The sequence below is a fragment of the Corvus kubaryi genome, unplaced genomic scaffold (assembly GCF_017639235.1).
Source record: "Corvus kubaryi isolate FWS band 111438036 unplaced genomic scaffold, C.kubaryi_AGA036_p1.0 split1-131, whole genome shotgun sequence".
Taxonomy (NCBI): domain Eukaryota; kingdom Metazoa; phylum Chordata; class Aves; order Passeriformes; family Corvidae; genus Corvus; species Corvus kubaryi.
This window is the reverse complement of record NW_024582073.1, coordinates 25,704,773-25,725,105: the sequence shown is the minus strand read 5'-3', so window position 1 is coordinate 25,725,105 and position 20,333 is coordinate 25,704,773. Positions and strand designations below refer to the sequence as shown.

The window sequence follows — 20,333 nt, the reverse complement described above, 5'->3', positions numbered from 1 at the left end:
TTTCTGACAACCAGACCCCTCCTCTCCCAGACTGGAAAATGCCAGTGGTGTGTGTATTTTGGGGTGCAGAGCTGCCACTGCTTTAAGGACTGCATCCAACACGGGTTAAAGCACAGCTGAACTGGCTCAGACATTTTTGTTTTAAAATCAGTGATTCACTTTGGGAAGCAAATTTTCATCTCACAGTCATGCATATTTTATTAACTCAGCCAGTCAAGACTGGCATTTGGACTCTTAATAGCACTAGTCTGGATCCATTACACCACATTTTTTGGGCCCATTTAGGTTATGGCTTGGCACTAGGAGGAGACAGAAAACTACTGGAAAGCTTGGGAATGTGTTCAATACAAGGAAAAATATTTCCTAGCTATAGCTTAATGCTGACACTAGCCATTTCCACAGGCAGTTATTTACCCATCGCATGGGATATGGAACAAGCAAATGCAAGTGACAAATCTTTAAGAATTTCTTTTTAGTGACTGAGCCTCTCCTAGGATTATGGGCTAGTTAGCAAGGAAATCCACTGCTAAAAATGTAATACCCTGCAAGTATGTTTTATCACATTAATTTGATAATTTAATTAAATATCAACAACTCCAGAAAATGAAATTATCTTTAGAAAAAAGTAACTGTGCATAGGAGCAATTTACTGATGATTTATCAGAAGTGGTGGATGCATTGAAAAAACCAGGAAGAACATGTGTTTCTTCACCATCATTTTCCACAATGAACTTGATGGAATTTTTATCAAATTCAAGAACAATTTTACTACAAAGAGATAAAACTTGTGAGTGAGATAGCAGGCAAGGCAGAAATTCCAGACCAGCCTGAGTAGTGGCAGTCAGACCATGCTCTTTGATGATTTCTTGCAAGTAAAGTCAATGGAAAAACCTGACAGGAAATGAATAGTCAGCCGTGTTCCTCCAACAGCCATTCCTGCTTCCATCACACTGCAACTGTGCTCTCTGGGAATAAAGGATCTGAGGCAAAAGCTGAAACACAGGACATAAGTTGGCCTCCTTCTGTTACCAAATGATTATGCAGCTCACCTGCCTAATTTCTCTGCCTTCGGACTTCCTTCCAGGTGGAGCTACAGCTCACTGTTGAGTCTTTTTCGTTCCCTATTCTGTAAGCTGACAGCTTTTCCAATCACAACAGCTTGGACACATCTTTCTGCTGTTCTTCAGCCTCAAAATGACTACTCTGCTTTCACAACATGCCAGGTCACCAAGGGTCTTAGGGAACAGATGACACAGTAGTAGGAGACATTTTTATTTCCAAGAACTTAACAATTCCTGAGTACTGATTACCAAAGATCGAAATCCTTCTTAAACATTCTCCCATCTACATTTTTTCCCCCTTCTTTCAGCACTACACTATTTTAGCCATCATGCCAAACATCGCATAGTCACCACTGTGACACACATGTCTCATTATGTGGGGAAGAACTCTGACTATCTTGCTTACTTTTACAAAAACACATAAACCTATCACAACATGCTAAGAACTAAACAGCAAGGCCTCCTTTTCTTGGAGCATCTGAAGACACTTCTAGATTTGACTACGAGAGGCTGATCCCAGATGCTCATGGATCAAATCCAGAGTACAGAAACATAACACAGTAGATAAAATGCCAAAGTACTTCAATGCAAAGAAAAACAAATTATAAATTACATGTTGAATATGACATGGTATCAATCTTAAAAACAAAAATCATCACTAGAAAGTGCTGTATTTCATCTGGTTCTAGAAACTACAAAGCGTTGCATTTCTTGGACTTGAAGTTTGATGTGTCATCCCTAAAAAAAAGTATGTTCCAGTGTCACCAACAGACTTGAGATATTTTGCACATTTGGGTGGAACAAATGTACTTTACCAAAACGGAGTAGGCCTTGCCTTATTTAACTTGCAAAAAGCAGCTGCGCGTAGAATTTGTAACCAATAGTCTGTCACACGGGGAAGGCTGCAGAGACTCAGAGCTGTTCTCAAAGCCTCCCTACAACACTGCAAAAGGCCCATGTGAAACCAACACCATTAAAGCTAAAAAGAAAAGCCAGTGTGCTCGAGTGGTATTTAGTAGCTCTCCAAAGCTCTGTTAGATTGTGCTGCTTTTTACAAGTTCTTGCTTCTCTTTACAAGCTCTCAGCTCCCTGTTAGGCTCCTATGATCCATGGTGCTGTCAGTAACCCACCCATTTTATATAAACTTTATTCAGCCAGGATACTCTCTAGTGAGGACCCTAAACATTAATACTTATGTTTATACTGTCCATAAATACAAATATAAGTATTTTACACAAACAAACAAAACTTACTTGCAGGGTCCTGAAAACACACTCTCTAAAAGCCTATATATCCACACACTATATAAACTACATCTATATACATGTGACATATATATATATGATAGTGTATTTCTAGTCTTCTAAAAATTAATATTAAAAATATATACATACAAATAGACACACAACTACATAAATAATCTGTATAGTCTATACCAAACTTCCTTTTAAATACTATATTGAAGCCAGTATTGCCAAGTCAGGATTTACTGACTGTTACATGCAATTTTAATGACAGAAATCCACTTGAGAATACAGACTCTGAAAACATTTTTACTAAATAATAAGTTCCAATGAAAAATCTTAAACAGCAGTTCCATGTGCTAGTTTGTCTACTAATAAGGCTGAACTGCATCTATTCATAAGGCTGAATTCAGGTCAAGTCTATCAGACACTACAATGGATTGAACACCTATACCTAAGGATATTATGGAGTCATGGAAGTCCCTGGTGACAATGCATAAACCCAGGTTTTTCTGAAGTCTTTCATGAGGAATCTGATCCAAAGCTCATTCGGTTTCAGTACATTTACAAGGTTTTGGATCAGCTCCGAGGTGACAACTTACTCCCAAACAGACGTTATTGTTTACAACAAGGCTGCTTCCTTTCAACCTATGTTCTTTGAGAATTTAAATCTGATGGAAAACTAAAATGCTTCAACTGCATCATGAATATAAACAGCACTGATGGTGTAAACACAAGCTTTACTGCTAAACAAAGAACTGGAAACTGGAAAAATTATCTCACTTAACCATTGCTGTAACAGGGACAAATCAAAGAGCTGAACAACAGCACCATTCTGAATTTGTTTCTATCAGTTTCAAAACATTTGTTGCTTTTCAGCTCTTCTTTAAAATGGTCTTTGATAAAACTGCCATCACTACAACTGTTTCTACATTTAATTCCTGTGTAAAAGTGTGACTGAAAACTTTCAAGTTCTATTGAACAGGAAGTTCAGCTTTAATTTTTTTTTAACTTAAAACTACAAACATGGAAATGTAGTATCCTTTTGAAAATCATTTTATGTTGTGCTCAGAAAACAGAAGTCAAAGGATCCAACACATTCTACCTCAATGTCTGCTAAGGCTGGGGCACTGGTTTACCTGACAGACTCTGTTCCCACTTCCACCCAAAGACTACTCAGTGCTCTCATCAGTGTTCTGGTGAACTGGGTAAGTGCTTGAAGCTGTAAATCCAGTCAACCACACACTTTTTTCTTCTACTTGATTTGCAACAAGATGTAGGAAAGCACATAATTACAGAAAAAAGAGAATGAAAAAATGTACTCAGCTTCAAATAAACTCTTGATTTCTTTCCAGCCAGTACATTTTGTTTTAAAGACCATTCTTCATCAGTTGTGCTTCCTGTCTTTTCATTTGGGTTTGCAAGAATCACTATTTTCTCTCTGCTTGGTCGAGATGCCTATTACCAGCTCTTGCACAGCATGTTTATATTTATCCCTCTGAATCTACACAGCACTTCCATGTTACAGAACATAGGGCAAAGGTCAGGTAGCCCAAAAAGCAAAGAACATGAACTCAAAAAAATCTCAGGCAACATAAAGACCTCAAGGGTGTGCTTGAGTCTGTCATGTCTTCAAAGGTACAGAAGTGGAAAAGAGCAGCAATACTGCAGGAATCAGAGTGCTCGGTAGGCTGCCAAGGAGCCAGGAAAAGCAGCAAACTGTGAATGGCACTGAAACGAAGAGGGATTGGGAAAAAGAGGTGAACAGACAACAGAGCATGAGCCAGTGAAAAAAGAAAGTTGACCCTGGAAGGAGGATGGAAGCAAGCTAAGTGTTTTTAAATAATTTTTTTGGATGAACAACTCTATTTTTTGGCAGAACAAACCAAAACACTGTGTACACCTGAAAGCAGTCTAAGATAGTTACTGACAGAACTTATTTACACATCATTCATTGTAAAATAATAGCCAATTTAAGCACAGTGAGCAACTTTTATAGACAGTAATGCAATCTCTCATAAGAAAGAAATTTAAACACTGAAATCTTAAAATATTTTACCCTAAGTGACAGAAGTTTTCGGATAGGATGCAGTGAACCGAACTCCCAGTTATGGCATGATAAGAGTTTGACAAACGTAATGCTCAACTTCACAACATCTACAATAAAACAGAACTTAGGGGTTAAGGGATAAACACATCTATTGCAGCCTTGCAGACTGGCTTGAAAATAAACTGCTTTTTCTAGGGAGAATGGGAAATAAAGAGACAAACCAAAAACTAGCAGAATCTCACACACGAGTAATTTCTGAGGAAGTGTAGTAAGTGTCCTCTAACTACAAAGTTATTTCAAAACCTTGGGTCACTCTCAGTAAATGTCAGTATTCACTTAAGCACTAGCAGCCGCATTTTTCTGAAGGAAGGAAATGTTATCTTCACCATCCAAGTTGCCTTCCAGAACAGTGGAACAGGGAACGAATGCTTTGCTGAGATGAAGCAGAGTTCTACTACATGTTATTATTTATTTGCAACATTACAACTTGTTACTTATTTTCCACACTTTAATCTCCTCAGCCATAAGAAGTGATTGACAAATGAACTCTTGGCAGAAGGGAACTGCTACAGAACTGCAACTCAGGCATTAACCAGTTTGGAGAAAACTTCCTTTAACGAGCACACACAGTGAAGTATCCTGATTTTCACCCTGCACACAAATGGCATTCAAATCATCACTTCTTTTCCTCCTTTCTGTATGTGTTAAAATCTCTCAGGCTGCTTGCTCTTCTATGAAAACCTACATAGCTTGTGCTTTGCTATTTCACAAGCTACGATAAATTCCCCTTTCCACTCTATTTCCTTGAAATACTAAAAAGACAATATTTTAAACCACAGTCTTGTCCCTGAAACTCTCATGACCAGCAGAAATTCCTTCTTCAGGTTCCAGAATGTTAATTCCTCAAACTCTGACTCCTCAAACCCCTGTGATCAAGGCTCCACAACTATGCAAGCTGAGTTAATACAGGTTCCTACTTTCCTAAACATCTTTCTGAGTCTTTCACTTCTTTCCTCCCCATGTGATTCTTGGTTCATGTCTTCCCCCCCAGTTCATCTACAGTCACCCATCTAAGAGGATCAAACAATGTCAATCACCTTTCAAATCCCATCCTGAACTTCCCAGCCTCTGGCTTGCTCCCGGCAACTTCACACTAAGTGCATCTGTATCTGCTAGCCTGTTAATTCAGTGGCTCTTCTTAGTATCTATTATCAAAATCTAGATCTCAATTAACATGACACCATCATTTAGTATGGCCACAAATGTGCATTCATAAACACATGAACATTTCAGATACCCCTTTAAATATGCAACTCTTGATTTTAAAACCTTTTGTGAAAACAATTTTGTATTTAGCAAAGCAACATTGTATCTAAAATACAGATATTCCTCTACTCTAAAGATAGGTGAAAAATAGTCATTTTTCATGGCAGATGAAACAGTGAACACTTTTCACACAGAAGTGAACAGTGCTCAACACTTCATAAATCTGATCTCTCAGTCAGTGTTAAAGGAATACAACAGGATAATGAATTTAGGTTTGTGATTTTTGTTGCCAAAATTTACTACCTTGCAGACCCAAACATTTTGGGATTGCCTCATCCTTTAGAAAAGTGAAAACCTGTATTACGGTGTTGAACTGATAGCTAGTGAAAATCTATTTTCCTGATGTATTACTGAGATCACTAAGAATTAATTATTGTTGTATAATAAAAAGCAAAGTATGCAACCTTTATATACTCCCCTCAAGACAGCATTGTTGTGAAGATCAGCAACAGATTACCTATGTCACTCATCAGTTATTCAATTACTTTTCCAAACCTGCAATTTGAGAGACACACACTCAGTCTCAGGATCTGAAAAGTTCATTTATTACACACCACTGATAACTGAAAATATCCATTGTTTTTATGCAAGGCATTAATGGCACACAGGAATTCCCCAGTCTTGATGCACCAGAAGTAAATTATGCTGATTTTACTAAGCAAATCATAAAACTATACAGGTGGTGCAGTAGCCAACGCTATAGTGTTCACCCAAAGAGCAGCCTGCTCTCATCTACTAATAAAAGTAGAACAGCATTTATATTACTTATTCTCCATGTGTCATTTAGTCCTTGTAAATGGAATCCATTTAACTTCTAACAGTGCTGTGAGATAGGAAAACAAAACAGTAAAATAGAAGCAACTTCTCAACATGATTGAAAAGAAATATACAGAAACAGGCATTCTATCCCATTTTAATTTTTGATATATAATAAAAGGGAATTGAGAAAAAAAGCTTGGGTTTTCTCTAGATTAAAAAAAACATGTATTGTCTTTGAACCTTATAAATTAAGCTTTATTTTATTTAAAACCCTCAACAAACACTACCTATGCAGATCCGTTATGAATGAAGACTGAGAAGTTTTCAATTCCTTGCACGTGTTCTCAAGTTAGGTTGACATTCACTACATTTTCCACGTAAATTTTGGGTTAGCATTTGTTTTGAAACTCTTCTGCAGTAATAATTCTCAGTGCACAAGGCTGCCTAACCCAATCTGCACAATTCCTTGGCTAAACAAAGAAATCAGAAAGTTCCCCACACAGAAAATCCCATACTGAGATTTGTCTTTCCAGGCAAAGGCTGCTGAGCAACAGAAATGTTTCCAAGGAGCATTTCTAGGTCTCTCCATGAATCTGACTCAGCAGGTAAGCAGAGGGACAACATCCAGCCAAGAATAATACACTACACAAAAGCACAGCTCACCACGTACATTTTAACAACAATGTCACAACTGACACAACACTGGTCCGAACCATTACAGTATTTGCATTTCCTAAAACACCTCAATTGTACCTGTTAAATATTACCTTTTCATGAATTTCTTGTGTAGACTGAGCATCACAAAATGCCACTGTGGCTACATCCTTCAAAATAGGCATTTCTACTGTACAATCCCTGCCATCCAGCAACGCTACCAAAGGGCGCGGGTGCATGGGCCCATTCATGATCGGAGGTCGAATGCCTACAAAGAAACAGAGAAGACTTGTTATTCAGGCCATGCAAATGTGATTAAAAATAGGTTATAGCTAGTCTCGTTTATTCTGATGGCAGAAAAAGATTTCAAGGACTGAAGCTAATAAAACAGGAACAAGTTTACACTCAGCTGTCAAACGAACACAGAAGACCTTAGAAAACATTCCATGGAGGTTCAGAAGGCTGAATTATGAAAGATGGATAAAACCACTAAGGGAGTAGTATACGTGTTTTTTAAAGATACATCCTTGCTGCACTAGTAAGAAGTGTCTGTGCAACCTTATCCAACCCTTAGGTTTTGACTGGATTCCACACCTTTGTGAGCTCTAGACAGAGTGAGAAATCTCTTGTCCAGGCTTGCAAGAAGAGTGTAGCTTATGGAATATCATAAGCAACTCAGTGAGGATTTGAGTATTCAATTTACATATATAATGATGATTTTGCTGAGACTAAAATTTAACTTAAAAAAAGCCTACAACAGCAAAATTTTGCATTTACTGAGGATCCAGTGTCCAAGTTAACAGGCAAATTGCTGATCTATGTAGGTCTGCTTAGATTTAGAAAGTTTCATAAAACAGTTCTATATAGCTTAGTCAAACACATCATACTTAATCCATCACTGAAAACTCTTATAAAACATGAAAAAAATGTCCCTCCCTAAATCAACACCACACTCTGAACACTGGAGTGACAAAGAAATTCTCGTCAAATATCTGGGAGAAGGAATATCAGTCCAAACTGAAAACTTAATTTACATCCTCTTTACAGAGTCTGGAAATGAAAAGTAATCCTTAAGATATTTAGAGAGCATCTTTTGAACAATACAGATGCTATAAATACACAGAAGTACTCGAGGCAATAATATTAAACCATTACATTTACAAAAAGTAGTTAAGCAGGAGTGGAAAGAAGGGACTTCCTGAGGAGATAATGAAAAGGAAAATGAAGAGTAAAGTACATGATCTTTTTTCCTCTTTCAAAATAAGTTTTAAGCACTGCAAAGTGAATCAGGCTAGATATTTCTAGTATACAGATTTCAACACATATTTTTGTTTCAGTGTGAATTTTAAAACATTGCTTATTTGCTTGATAATCCAAGTTAGTCCAACATTAATGCAAAAGACTGAGGTGCCCCAGTTAAATTCTACAAGCAATCCCTGCATCTTAAGCCCCAGCCTGTGCCAGAAAGTAAGTCCTGAAAGACTGGTATCTGCATTTTAAATGGATAGAATACCAGTAGAATCCCAGCTGTACAAGGTATCTGGTGAAGAAAACCAGCTGCTGGGAAGAGAGATTTTCACAACTCAACAGAAGCAGCATATAACTTCTCCCCTGGGACCAGGCTCTGGTCCTGGGGCTGAAAGACAGCTCCAGAGACTGCTGCCCTCACAGTCCCTCTCAATGGCCGAGCCCAAACCCAAAAATTATGTGTCCACTCCTAACCAACTGTTCTGGTTTGGTCAAATTTAGACCCCAAGACACCAACTCAGGATAGCCCAGTCCCACTGCAATCTGGCATTTAAATTCTCTATCTATTCAAACAGGTTTTATACCTAGAGACAACAGAACAAGAGTCACTACATTTCGTTCTTCTCTGTTCTACTTCCAGCATCTCCCAACATCTGATGATGCCAATGGACTGACTCTGCAGTACTCTCACCATAACAGAGAGGCATTCAGATGGGAAAAGTACCCACCAGCTAAGTCTTCCATGGAAATTATCCTCTGTTGTAAAAACACCCAGTCCTAACCTCTACTATGATAGATAAGCTTAGAAATGCTTCTGCTACATGTTACTTCAAAAATATCCAGCCACCAAAACTAAATGGGAGACTTTAAAACGTAATTTTTGAAAACAGTGCATGTTGAACTTTACTATTCATACTTGCTTGAACCAGAAATGGCCACATCACCCTCATACAGACATTTTTAGTAAATAAATAACATACTAGTAATGTGGTACAGGACACAAACACATAAAAATACTTAGTTACTCAGGGAACAATTCTATGCTTTAAAGGGAATTTAATTATAAAACTCCACATTAAATTTACTTAAAAACATCCTAGGATAAAGCATGCTATAGACTTGTTCACATTTCTTTAAAAACAGTATATATAATAGCACTAATAAAATGCAATTATGTCTAGAAACAAATGAAAAAAATGACATTGCAAGACCTATTCATTTTCCTTAGAGTAACTGCGCTCACTTGACAACTGAAATGTTATGGTCATGGTCTTGTCAGTACAGCAAAGCCAGAACTTCAACAAAACGTTTGAATGCTAGCTAAAACAAAATTTTAAAAAACCCAGAACTTTGATACTGAAGTTGTTGCAGATGAATGAGGAAAAATATGGCACAGGTGATTCCCTTAGAGCTACAACTAAAGCACCTCTGTCAACAGTAGGAAACATGGTCCAAACTGAAAAACGAAGATGAGATTAAAAACTCTCACTTCTAAGAAACACTTTTCTGACTAGAGCTATCAGAAAATCATTAAAAATAACAGCACTAAACAGAGCCCTTTAAGATAATGATTTCTCTTAAATACACAAAAGCGTGGTCTGGTTTTCCCCTCTCGCCAGTATATTTCAACCAAGTTACGTGTGTAACATTGGTGCTAAGGGGAATGCCAGACCAAGCCCCAAAGCATAGGAACAGAAGTCAAAAAACAACCAGAAGGACAAACCCTCCCTGAGTGTATCTAAGGCTTTAAGAATCCCCAGAACTCAAATACATCTAGTGACCTTGACCACAAAAACCCTACAAACCTTTGCTTGCCAAAATCCTTTCTGAACTTCAGCACAGACTTCCTGTTGCACCACCTTTTTGCCTAAATATCCTGCCACTGAATCACAGGCAGTAACTCCCCACTTAAGTTAACTTACAGGAACTTCATCACAGTGGTAGCCACTATTTAAAGGTCACATTTGGGAAGACATGGCTTCACTGTGAATCAGAACCTTTTGAACAAAAAGCTTCCTCTTTCACCATTTAGATACGTTCTGCCCATTTTTTATCTAGAAATGTCATACTGCACCAGGCCTTTGGCTTTGCAGCAAACCCTCTGAGAGGCAGCAGAAACCAATGTGTATTTAAAAGCAGTGTTTTCCATCCCTGCATTTACAGTGAATCATGCAACTCCGCGCCAGAGAGAAATAACTGTGAAACGGTCAGAAGTGACATTCAACACGACAAACGTGAAACTAATTTAAAAATATAATTTCACTTAGTTGGCTTGTTTAAGTATACGGTATAGCATTTCACGTAACACAGATAATAAAAATTATACCATCCACCCCCACATCCTATAATCTTTGTTACGGGAAAACAATCTCAGTTTATCCTAACTCAAGACTTTCAGGAACCCCTACCAACCTGACATTTCTTAATCTGAGCTTGATTTCCAGGGTCATGAATTCGATTTCTCAATGCTTTACAATCTTCAGTATTCTGAGGCAAAATAGCAGCCTGTCATTCCATCCTCATTTCCATGTCTTTAATTTTTCTTGCAGCCTCATGTAATCTTGAACCAAAGCTTTTAAACTTCTTATCCACTGCAACCTCTGTAGCCTGGATGGTGTTCAAATTTTTACTAAAAATTAAACACAAACAATACATTAAAACAACGTTAAGGGTCTGACTCGTGCTCACAGAAGGCAGGAAACTCAAAAGTTAAAGCTTCTCACTGCATCTGTACCCTTCCCCCTATGGCTGCTGGCTTTCCACCACACCTGCTGTGCTGCCACTGGCCATTAATATTCCAGGGAAACCAGCAGAATGTTAACACACACACACGGCACCTTGCTCAGGACAGCAGGTGTATTGTAAATACACCTACCTGGAACAGTCGGCACCACTCACATGGGCAAGGCTTTGCCTGGGTGAGCAGGGATCCAGGGACAGTGTGTGATCTCCAAAATCTCCGTGCTGGAGGGCCAAGTGCTCCAGTGGGTACCAGAGATGGAGTGAGAAGCCTTAACTCTGAACTTTATGGTTTTGCTGGGTGTAAGTCAGGCCCTTAAGGTTATCTAAATGTATTTAACAAAAAACCCAATGCTTTTCCAACAGTTTTAATCCAGCTGTTAGACTGGGGTTTCTGCCCTGCCCCCATGTGGAAATAATCTGGTGGGGAAGCTCTTATCCCAGTAACAGCTACTGTGCCAGTGGCTGCTGGAATTTTTTCTAAATTAATACCAGGTATAAGGTGCAGAGACAGACAGAGCAGCTGTCCATAAGCAGCAGCTATTCACCATGTGGCTCACAGCACAGTGCCTCTGCACAGCTGCAGTCTGGACTAGCTCTCCTGGAAAAAAACCTATCAAAACCTTATTTTAGTCCAGCTCTTATGGAAATAAACTTGGGAATTGAAAAACCAGTTTTCAGCTGCAGAACCCGAGAGGCCAGCCCTGTGCACAGTTGACTGTGGGTCCCACAAACAAGGGATTAATGAACTCATCATCCAGCTTTGCAACCAAAACAGGAGTGGAAAGGCTGTGAATTATTTTACCTTCACACCTTTGACAGCATGGGGACTTAAAAGTGACCAGACCAACCCTAGCACAAGATGTATTTTTTTTAACAGGGAAAAAGCTATCTAAGCAGGGCAATGTCCTTGTCCCTCCCAAATCCAACCTGCATCTCCTGCTCCTTTGCTCCTGAAACAAAGGTGTATTGTTTGTGTTACACTCCAAGGGGGAAGAGTTGAGGCCAATGCCATTAGGCATACTCAGGACTGGAGGGTAAGAAAGCTCTCCCTGACATAATAATGTATTATTATAATAATTTATAATAATAAAATGTATTTTAAACTTTTTGTAAAACAACCTTTTATAGTACAAACTGACAGTAATTGAAGCAATCACTTTGCCCAAATAACAGAAATCTCAAATAGGCTGCCACGGTTTGCTGACACTGGAAAATGTACTAAAATGCAACAAGGAAAGCTATCAAGATTAATGATGAACAACGTAATTTTCACATTTTTCTGCTGCTGATTAACATACCATTATCAGGAGTGCCTCATAAAAGGTATACATGTTAAAAGTAAAGGACACTGTCAGGTTTGTAGGCCCAAAACTTGACCTACCTTTCATTTTCTTAAATCTGTTTGCAAAGTCCATGTAATTCTTTAAATGTGTTTTTCTTTTTTCAAAACAAATGCTTCAATTCTTTTTTCTGAAAAATACATCAATGCCAAAAAGCACAACACTTATCAGTAACCCTATAATCACAAACCAACAGGCACATGAAATGGAGGAGAGCAGCCTGGCAAGAGGATTTTCCCATCACTGGGGATTCTCACAAGTGCAAAGATTAAATAAGAAAGAAAAATCCCTTGACAATGTCCTTTCAAAGAATTTGTTGTAAATAACTTCTTTTATACACTGTAAAACATCAAAGTGATTTACTTTTCTAACAAAATGCAAACTACTGAAAAATCTCATCAATATATACAAAAACAAGACCTGAAAACGACAGGTTGGACATTCACCTGATTTATAGTCTTGCACATGCAACATGAGACTAACCCCTTTGGCATTTACCTTTACTTTATATTCTTACCTAGGTGTAAATTCAGTGAGAGCTGTCACTTATTTACCATAAACCCTCAAAAAAATTTGCATTATTTTCAAAAATAAATGCTAATATTAATTCAAGGAAAGAACGAGTTGTCAAAACAAACAAAAAATATTCTCCTCATAACACTAACACAGAAGCTGTTATGAATTAGATTTGCCAATATGCACTATTAAAATTCCTAGAAACCCCATAGTTCAAAAACTTATTTTAAGGTTACGGACCTATCATGCATTTTTACATTTTGGGCTGTTTTGGTAGACTCATTGTTTTGTGCACCATGAACTCAAGTGACAATGAGATTCAAGGCAGAGTAGAACTCTAAGGGCAGTCAATTAGAAACAAAGTTTAAAATACAACTCAGGTACAAGGATCAGTAAAATGGATGCACGGAAAAAAAAGAGCATTTATCATCCTTCAGTATTTTGACATTCAGCATATTTAGATGCTGAATATGCAACACAAAAATCTCATGATTCCACCAGAATCTGAGCCAACACTTTTTGCTGCTGGCTTCAAGACGAGCAGGATGCAATTTCCCATGATTTGGGATGCGGGATTGGAAGGAGGCACAGGGGAGAATACTTTTAAATAAAGAACACCAAAGGGACAAAAAAGTGACAGCCACCCTCAGAAGACTGAATTACTTAGCAGATTAAATTTAATTTCCTCCTTTTCTCATCTCATTTAATGCTTCTAACTATATTTCCTAAGATTTTAGGAACCTGCTGCAAGGCTTATTAAAATTTATAGGAACAATCCCAAACTGATTTTTAAAGAAACAAGCTCTGGACTTCACAGTAAACATGCAAAAGCCAACAGAGCATAAGCTGTACTTAAAGCACGCGTGCAGCCCCTATAAAAGTCCCCAGGGCTCAGAGGTTAACACTGAGCACAGTGGGACTTTACTGGAGGCACATAGTGGCTGAATACTGCTGATATCTAAGCTTTTTATTTACCTGAACTCAGTAAAAACAAGTCATCTTCCTTATTTCTTTTTAATTTTCAAGAGATCAAGAAAAATACGAGTGGTTTCCTGTGCTGTGTTGACCCACTGATGTGCAGAGCAGTCACACCCAGCTGTATCCTCCTGCTAATTGCGCAGGTTGAAATGCACCCAGAGCTCTGCAGGACACTCACGGCTCATTCCCTGACACAAAACACAAACCCAAGACCACTACTGTGTAATTATCACCCCTGTCCACGGGCCTTCATGTACGTAAGATTTCTGCACACATCACATCATTATTTCACTACCTGTGAGAAATGAGCCTGGGCACCCAAGCAATTACTACAGCAGACAACACAATAGCCTCAGCACAAAGGATTTGACACAACTCTCTTGCTTGATTTTCCCTTTTGGTACAACCAAAACAAAATAAGCCAATGACTTCTGTTCAGAAAATTCTGCATTTCCCTGCTGTTACCAGACACTGAATCACGATTCCTCATTACTTTTACACACACACACAGCAAGTAAACTTGCCATTCTCAGGACCTTATTCTGACAGCCACAAGGATATGAAGTTTAACTGTGTTTTTTATGTTTTTTAATAGTGATCCCTAACCAGTCTTTTTTTTTTTTTTAATCTAGTAATTTTGCTCTTATTTGTCTAACATCTGTCAACATGCACACAAAATCCTAAGTGCCTGTCAGAGTACAAAAAAACCAAACATCCCACAAGGCACATCTTGAAAGCCTTTGATCAGAAATAAAGTTCTGTTGAGGAAAAACAAAATAATCTGGCAACATTTTCTATTGGTACATATGTACTTCAAACATCAATATGAAGACTGGAAGAATTTAATATGTCATAAAATTACTCAAATTACATATTTGGAGTATGCTGTAAAGATATGCCTCATCTTAACTAAAATAAGACTGAAAACAGTATGAATCACACCTATTTAATGTAAAATAAACAAGCAGTAACAGCATCATGCACTATGGTAAAATGTTTTAATTTTCCATCACCATTTAAAAAGCAAAACAAGTTATAATATTCAGTAACAACTGTATCAAGTACCAAACCCAGAAAGTCTAAGTAGCTGCAATAAAACACACTTAAAAACTGATGTTGCAGCAGTGTTGTTTTCAAGTAACAGATACACGAAAGCAAACTCCAGAGAAAGGCAAAACATTCTAAAGGACTGAGCTCTCCTTGGATGTGCAACAACTCAGTGCCTGTGCACAGTGAGTATTTACCTGTTTCAAATACTTTTAGCTTTATTAAGTAACAAGTGAAGAAAGGGGGGATAAATAAATGGGCAACAGTGGAGCTGTCCTAGTTGAGTTCACTCCCATCAATCCCAGCTTCTGAGAAATTCCGGCTAAGGCTGCCAACTGCTGTCAGTTATTCCACAGGTTTTATAGTGAGGATGGAATGCCCCTGCCCATACACGCTGTGGCAAAAGCCACAAAAAACTACTTGGTCACTTACAGGAATCACTGCAGTAAACCTGGGGACAGGACCTACAAATTAAGAACCAACGAACTTGAGAATTATGACTTTCAGCAACCACGTCTACCCACAACTATGGACATCAATCTCCCAGTTACTGATGGGGCAGCTTCTCCAAAATACAGAGCTGAAGGCATGAATCAAGCCTGTATGACAGATGTTCCCACAATGCACCATATGCTGGGTGTGTATCAGAATATACCTATGCTTTCCTCTTCCCCCAGGACAGTGACCATGAAGCTGGCTGATTATGGCATCTGGGGGCTAACCCACCCTAACAAGCTCCCAAATCCAAGTGTAAAATACAACTGAGCTTGTATTTCAGACCATAAACTTTATTGGTGGGTGGGTGTGACTTTAAAAAAAAAGGCAGAAAATTCCTGCTGGCAGGAACTGGAAAAACAATCTGTTTCAACAATTGCACTAGAAGCAGAATGATTAACTCCCTGAGCCATTCCAGTAACAATACAGATCATGCCAAGACTTTTACTTAAAACACTTTCCACAGAAGAAGCAGCACTGGAGACTTTCAGGGCAATCCTGAGGATAAATAACACCAGACCAGAACAGGTTGGCAAAAGAGGGCTGTGCTGCACATGAAGTGCATCAGTGGCCCTTATCCTCACTCCTTTACCCATGTATTCAATAGAAAGCACGCAACCAATGCCTTTCCATTTTAAATCAAGTTATCAGAACCAGCATCTTGGCTGTGATTTTGATAAAAGCTGAACAGCCACATAATGTTAATTTAAAATGTAATTCCCTCCAGGAATGAGTCTTGATGTGCCTGTAATGTATGTATTTGAACTATGAAGGAAAAAGAAGAAAACTAATTTTTTTCCTCTCACTCAAAAATGTTGCTCTTATAGCAAGTTATTTTATTCCTGCAGGTTTGGGGTTTTTTGTTTGTTTTGCTTTAAACCATTGCCTGAGCTGGAAACATGCTTTGGGAGAAAACACCACTTTTTAGCTTTGTCAGTACAACTGCTTTCAGAGTATTAATTTCATATTTTGTTTTAAAGGCACTGCCAAGAATTTATTACAACGTAAGATTTCTGAATGTAGCCTGTGCTAATGGCTACTCTCTCTGTGCTTTTCTCATATTTTAGATGTTGTACAGGATGCTGTCTCTGAGAAAGAAACCAAATAATCCAAGTGGAGCCAACATCAAAGGCTTCTTTTATTCTGATCCCAAACACTGAAAGCAATTTCTCCAACAGCACACCTGTACTTTGACCCAAGAACGTTAAACTATTACCTGAGACACTCCTTATTTTCCTTATCAAAAAGTCTGAAGATAAGCAAGTGTGGGGCCTTGGATAACCAAATTATTTTCACAAGGTTTCATTTATTTTTTTCTGTTGAGGTCAGTAGAACACACTCAGATGACACTAAAAATAACAGTACGGAAATATTTTACACATTGAACACTGACCTCTCCAATTTCTTTGTAACTCCTTAACTATTTTTAATTTGGGAAAGCATCAAATGTGATGCACTGTCCTCTCAGGTGAACATCATCATGATGCTGTGTGTTAGCAATCCTTACAGTGAAACTACAAAAAAAAAATAGTGACTTGTTTAGGGATGGGAAGAAGGGAGGAGAGCTGGAAACTTTAAGACAGCTAAAAACTTAAATACATACACATATACATAGTCCAGACTGCTAAGATGAGCATAATTAAAAGAGGTCAGTTCAACACAGTAGGAAGCATTCTGGTGAATGAGGACAATAAAATCCCTCGAGTTACACTTCATTATGCTCTTCTGAAAACCAAAGCAACTCTGACAAACGCTGAACCTCTGCAAAGAGCTCCTTAAAGCTTTTTTGCTCTCTCCCTTTCTGGTTCCTCCCACAGCTCCGACCTCTGCTGTCCTCTGTCAATATTAAGAAAATGGCTGATGATGATTACAAACTAGAGAACAGTGTTGTTGTAAAACTGAGAAAATTTGGAGTATAGTGAAATTGAAATCCTGCACCTCCCATCCAAGGTCCTCTGCAGCCTAAATAATCAAGCTTAAATAAATAGCTTTTTCTGAAAAGATACTCATTTTAAAGGTAAGCAAACAGGATGTATAAAAAATGACAAGCTCACTGAGAACCAGCCAGTAACAACAGTCAAAGTGCCAAATAAAACAGGCAGTTTAAGGCAAAAGCTGGGTTTATGTTATCATGTTACATTTAATCATAATATAACCAAAGCGTATGATGTAAGAGAGCCGTTCTACTGAGCTTTTCTTGAAGGAGAAATTTGAGTTTCAATTACAAAAGCTCTGGTCTCAACATCACAGTTAAAGCTGCACAGAAAAACAGTTAAAATTGGGAGTTATTTCCATGACTTGATGAGAGAAGCAAAATATTTCTTCCCACACATACCACATGCTGAAGGGGTTTGGGGAAGGTTTTTGAACATATTAAGATCTTTCTGATGGTGAAAAGCCAGAAGTGTTTAAAAATGACCTATATTTGCATTTTTTTACTAGGCTTTATAGTTTCTTCTAGTCTCTGCAGTTTAACCATTTTCAACTTGAAAAGGGTCGGTTCACATGCCTTAAAATGCTTTGCAGATAATTATAAATTTTTCAGGGCACAAATCATGTTCTGTCTCTGTAAATTGCATAAAACATTTATCAGTGCTAAAAAACATCAGTTACAGGGGAAGTATTATAAAAGGAATTATTGAATCCATTTTTAAGAGTTAGAGAATCTTAAGGCAAAAGGGTACCCATCATTCTTCACAAGGATTTCTTGCCACATTACATCTCTGACTGTGTATTTTTGGCGTGATCTACCATTTACATTTTGGAAAATGCATTCACTATTGCATTTTTTTGTAAATACAGTTAACATGACAGTTCACAGTTTTATTCTAGCCTGTGTGGCTTAACATAAAAACAAACTTGCTCTAGATCGTGTGTTCACCAATGTGCAGGCAGAGGCATTTACAAATCTGCCCATGGCACATCTGTGCGTCACACAAATGTCATCTCCCCCACTCACAGCGACAGCCTTAGACTTCTGCAGTGACACACTTCGTGAAAAACAGACAATTACAAAAAATGGACCCCTTCTGAAACAAAATATAGACTGACAACAGTCTGAGAAGCAATTACATTGGTCTGGTGTCCATTCAATTGGATGTAGTAAAAAAGTCTTAAAATAAGAAACACTTTACTCTATTTTTCTACATTTTTGAAACCAGAAACAGGAGGGATGTCAGTAGCAGGATAAAGAGCAGCATGCTGAAAGGCTGCAGGAGCACTGCATTTCTGCAAGCAGACAGGAAACACATTACTTGGAATTTTATCATTCAAAGATAATCAAACCATCACTGAGTTCATGCAAAGTAAACTTTAAACTCATTCTGTTGTTCAGAAAATGGACACAACATAGGGAAAGACACTGGCAAACAAGTTTAACTGCTTCCTACTGGCTGTGAGTTCTGAAAAACTGGGAGAAAATGACAGCTGAAAGCTTGCTCAGTGCAATACAACAGCTCTCAGATTAACTCCCAGAAACCAAGAAACCATTGTGACTATTTTCCAGAACATCACAGAAGAACACGAAGCTTGAATCCTTGAACTTGAGATTGAGACAGAGTAATAGGTCTTCATAACACAATTTCCCCTATTTTCTGCATATAAAGCAAACCAAATTCATGCAGGTATATCACTGCAGAAGCAAAAAAAACCCCAGAAGTTATTACTTCTGCTCCATAACTGTGTTTACAGCCACTCTCCTTTTTCTTATTAGGTATTTTGACAGCACAACAATTATTTCAGAAGAACATGTAGCTGTGAAAATATTTTTGTCAATCTTTTCATTCTTTCTGTCCCTCTGAGTCAGGACTGTCATCTCAGCTACCAAAGGAAGATGAAAAACAAGTGCTGAGAATAACAAATGAAATCTGAAAAATAAACCATTGTAATGAAAATTGTACATCCATGAGTAGCCCAGATGAGAGTCATTTATTACGTCTGCACTGTAAACCAGATTAAAATAAGATACATTCAAACAGTGATTAGGCAGGTGCTGGTCAATTAGGTAAATGCTTTAAGAAGAAACTCCACCTGCGCTCTTTTTTTTTTTTTTTTGAATAATTAATTAGCATTATTTCCTTATAAAGTCTACACCATCACAATACATTGTGAAATGTGACCCTCAGGGGCTGAGATAAAATACTCAACTTAGTAAGAGCTAGATATCCCTTAAAGCTTATGTTAAATACTTCATATAAAGGTAATTAAACTTTTAGGTCAAAAATATTTAAAGGACAACATGACTAGCAGCTTAATTCTCTGGGAGGTCTGCCAAGGACCCACAGCAGAACATGGGAGAGCTTCGAACCATAAGGGAAGCCTTTAATTTCAGTGAGTAGTATACCCACCTCTGGATAAATGAATTTGAGACAGGACACCAACCACACTCAACAGCTGGTTAAAGAATGAAAAGTATGTAGGAAGCGGCTGTGCTGGTTACTGAAAATTTAGTTCCAGAGAGAGTATGAAAGAAGAGCTCAATCTACATGACGAACACTACAATGCAGTATGGGGATTAAATGAATTAACAGTGGGAGTTTTATCCTCAGTGTGGTTCTCTGCAGTCCTTCCTGAGCCTGGAGTGCCACCAGGCATTGCAGGGAAGTATGGGGAGGGAAAAAATTAGTTTAGTGCATCCTCTCACCAGTTACTCTGCAAAATGCCAAGACTGGTGTGGGACCCATTTAATTTTTCAACAGACGTGTTCAGAGAATGAGGGTGGGGGGTAGAAGGGAGGAAGGATTGGTTCTATTCTGCATGAGGAGATACTGTCACACAGGAAGTGTCAAGGCCCAACTTCTTTTCACAGCTGCACCATGGTTAGTGAAAATCTGGTCTTACACTGCTGTAAAAAGCCCTCATCTGCTGTATTAAA

The 20,333-nt window shown here is 38.2% G+C and overlaps 1 protein-coding gene across 9 annotated transcripts in view; it reads right to left on the bottom strand.

Moving 5' to 3' along the window:
* CTBP1 (C-terminal binding protein 1) overlaps nt 1–20,333 on the bottom strand; it is a 236,558-nt gene that overhangs the window by 29,106 nt on the left and 187,119 nt on the right. For 6 of the 9 annotated variants that reach the window (XM_042053276.1, XM_042053274.1, XM_042053275.1 and 3 more), the window contains one exon: nt 7,208–7,362. In XM_042053276.1, coding sequence (XP_041909210.1) covers nt 7,208–7,362 — 155 coding nt within the window. Of the gene's footprint in view, nt 1–7,207; nt 7,363–10,754; nt 10,972–12,465; nt 12,553–20,333 lie in introns of those variants that run through there. The other 3 variants (XM_042053281.1, XM_042053282.1, XM_042053279.1) reach the window with 3 other exon arrangements.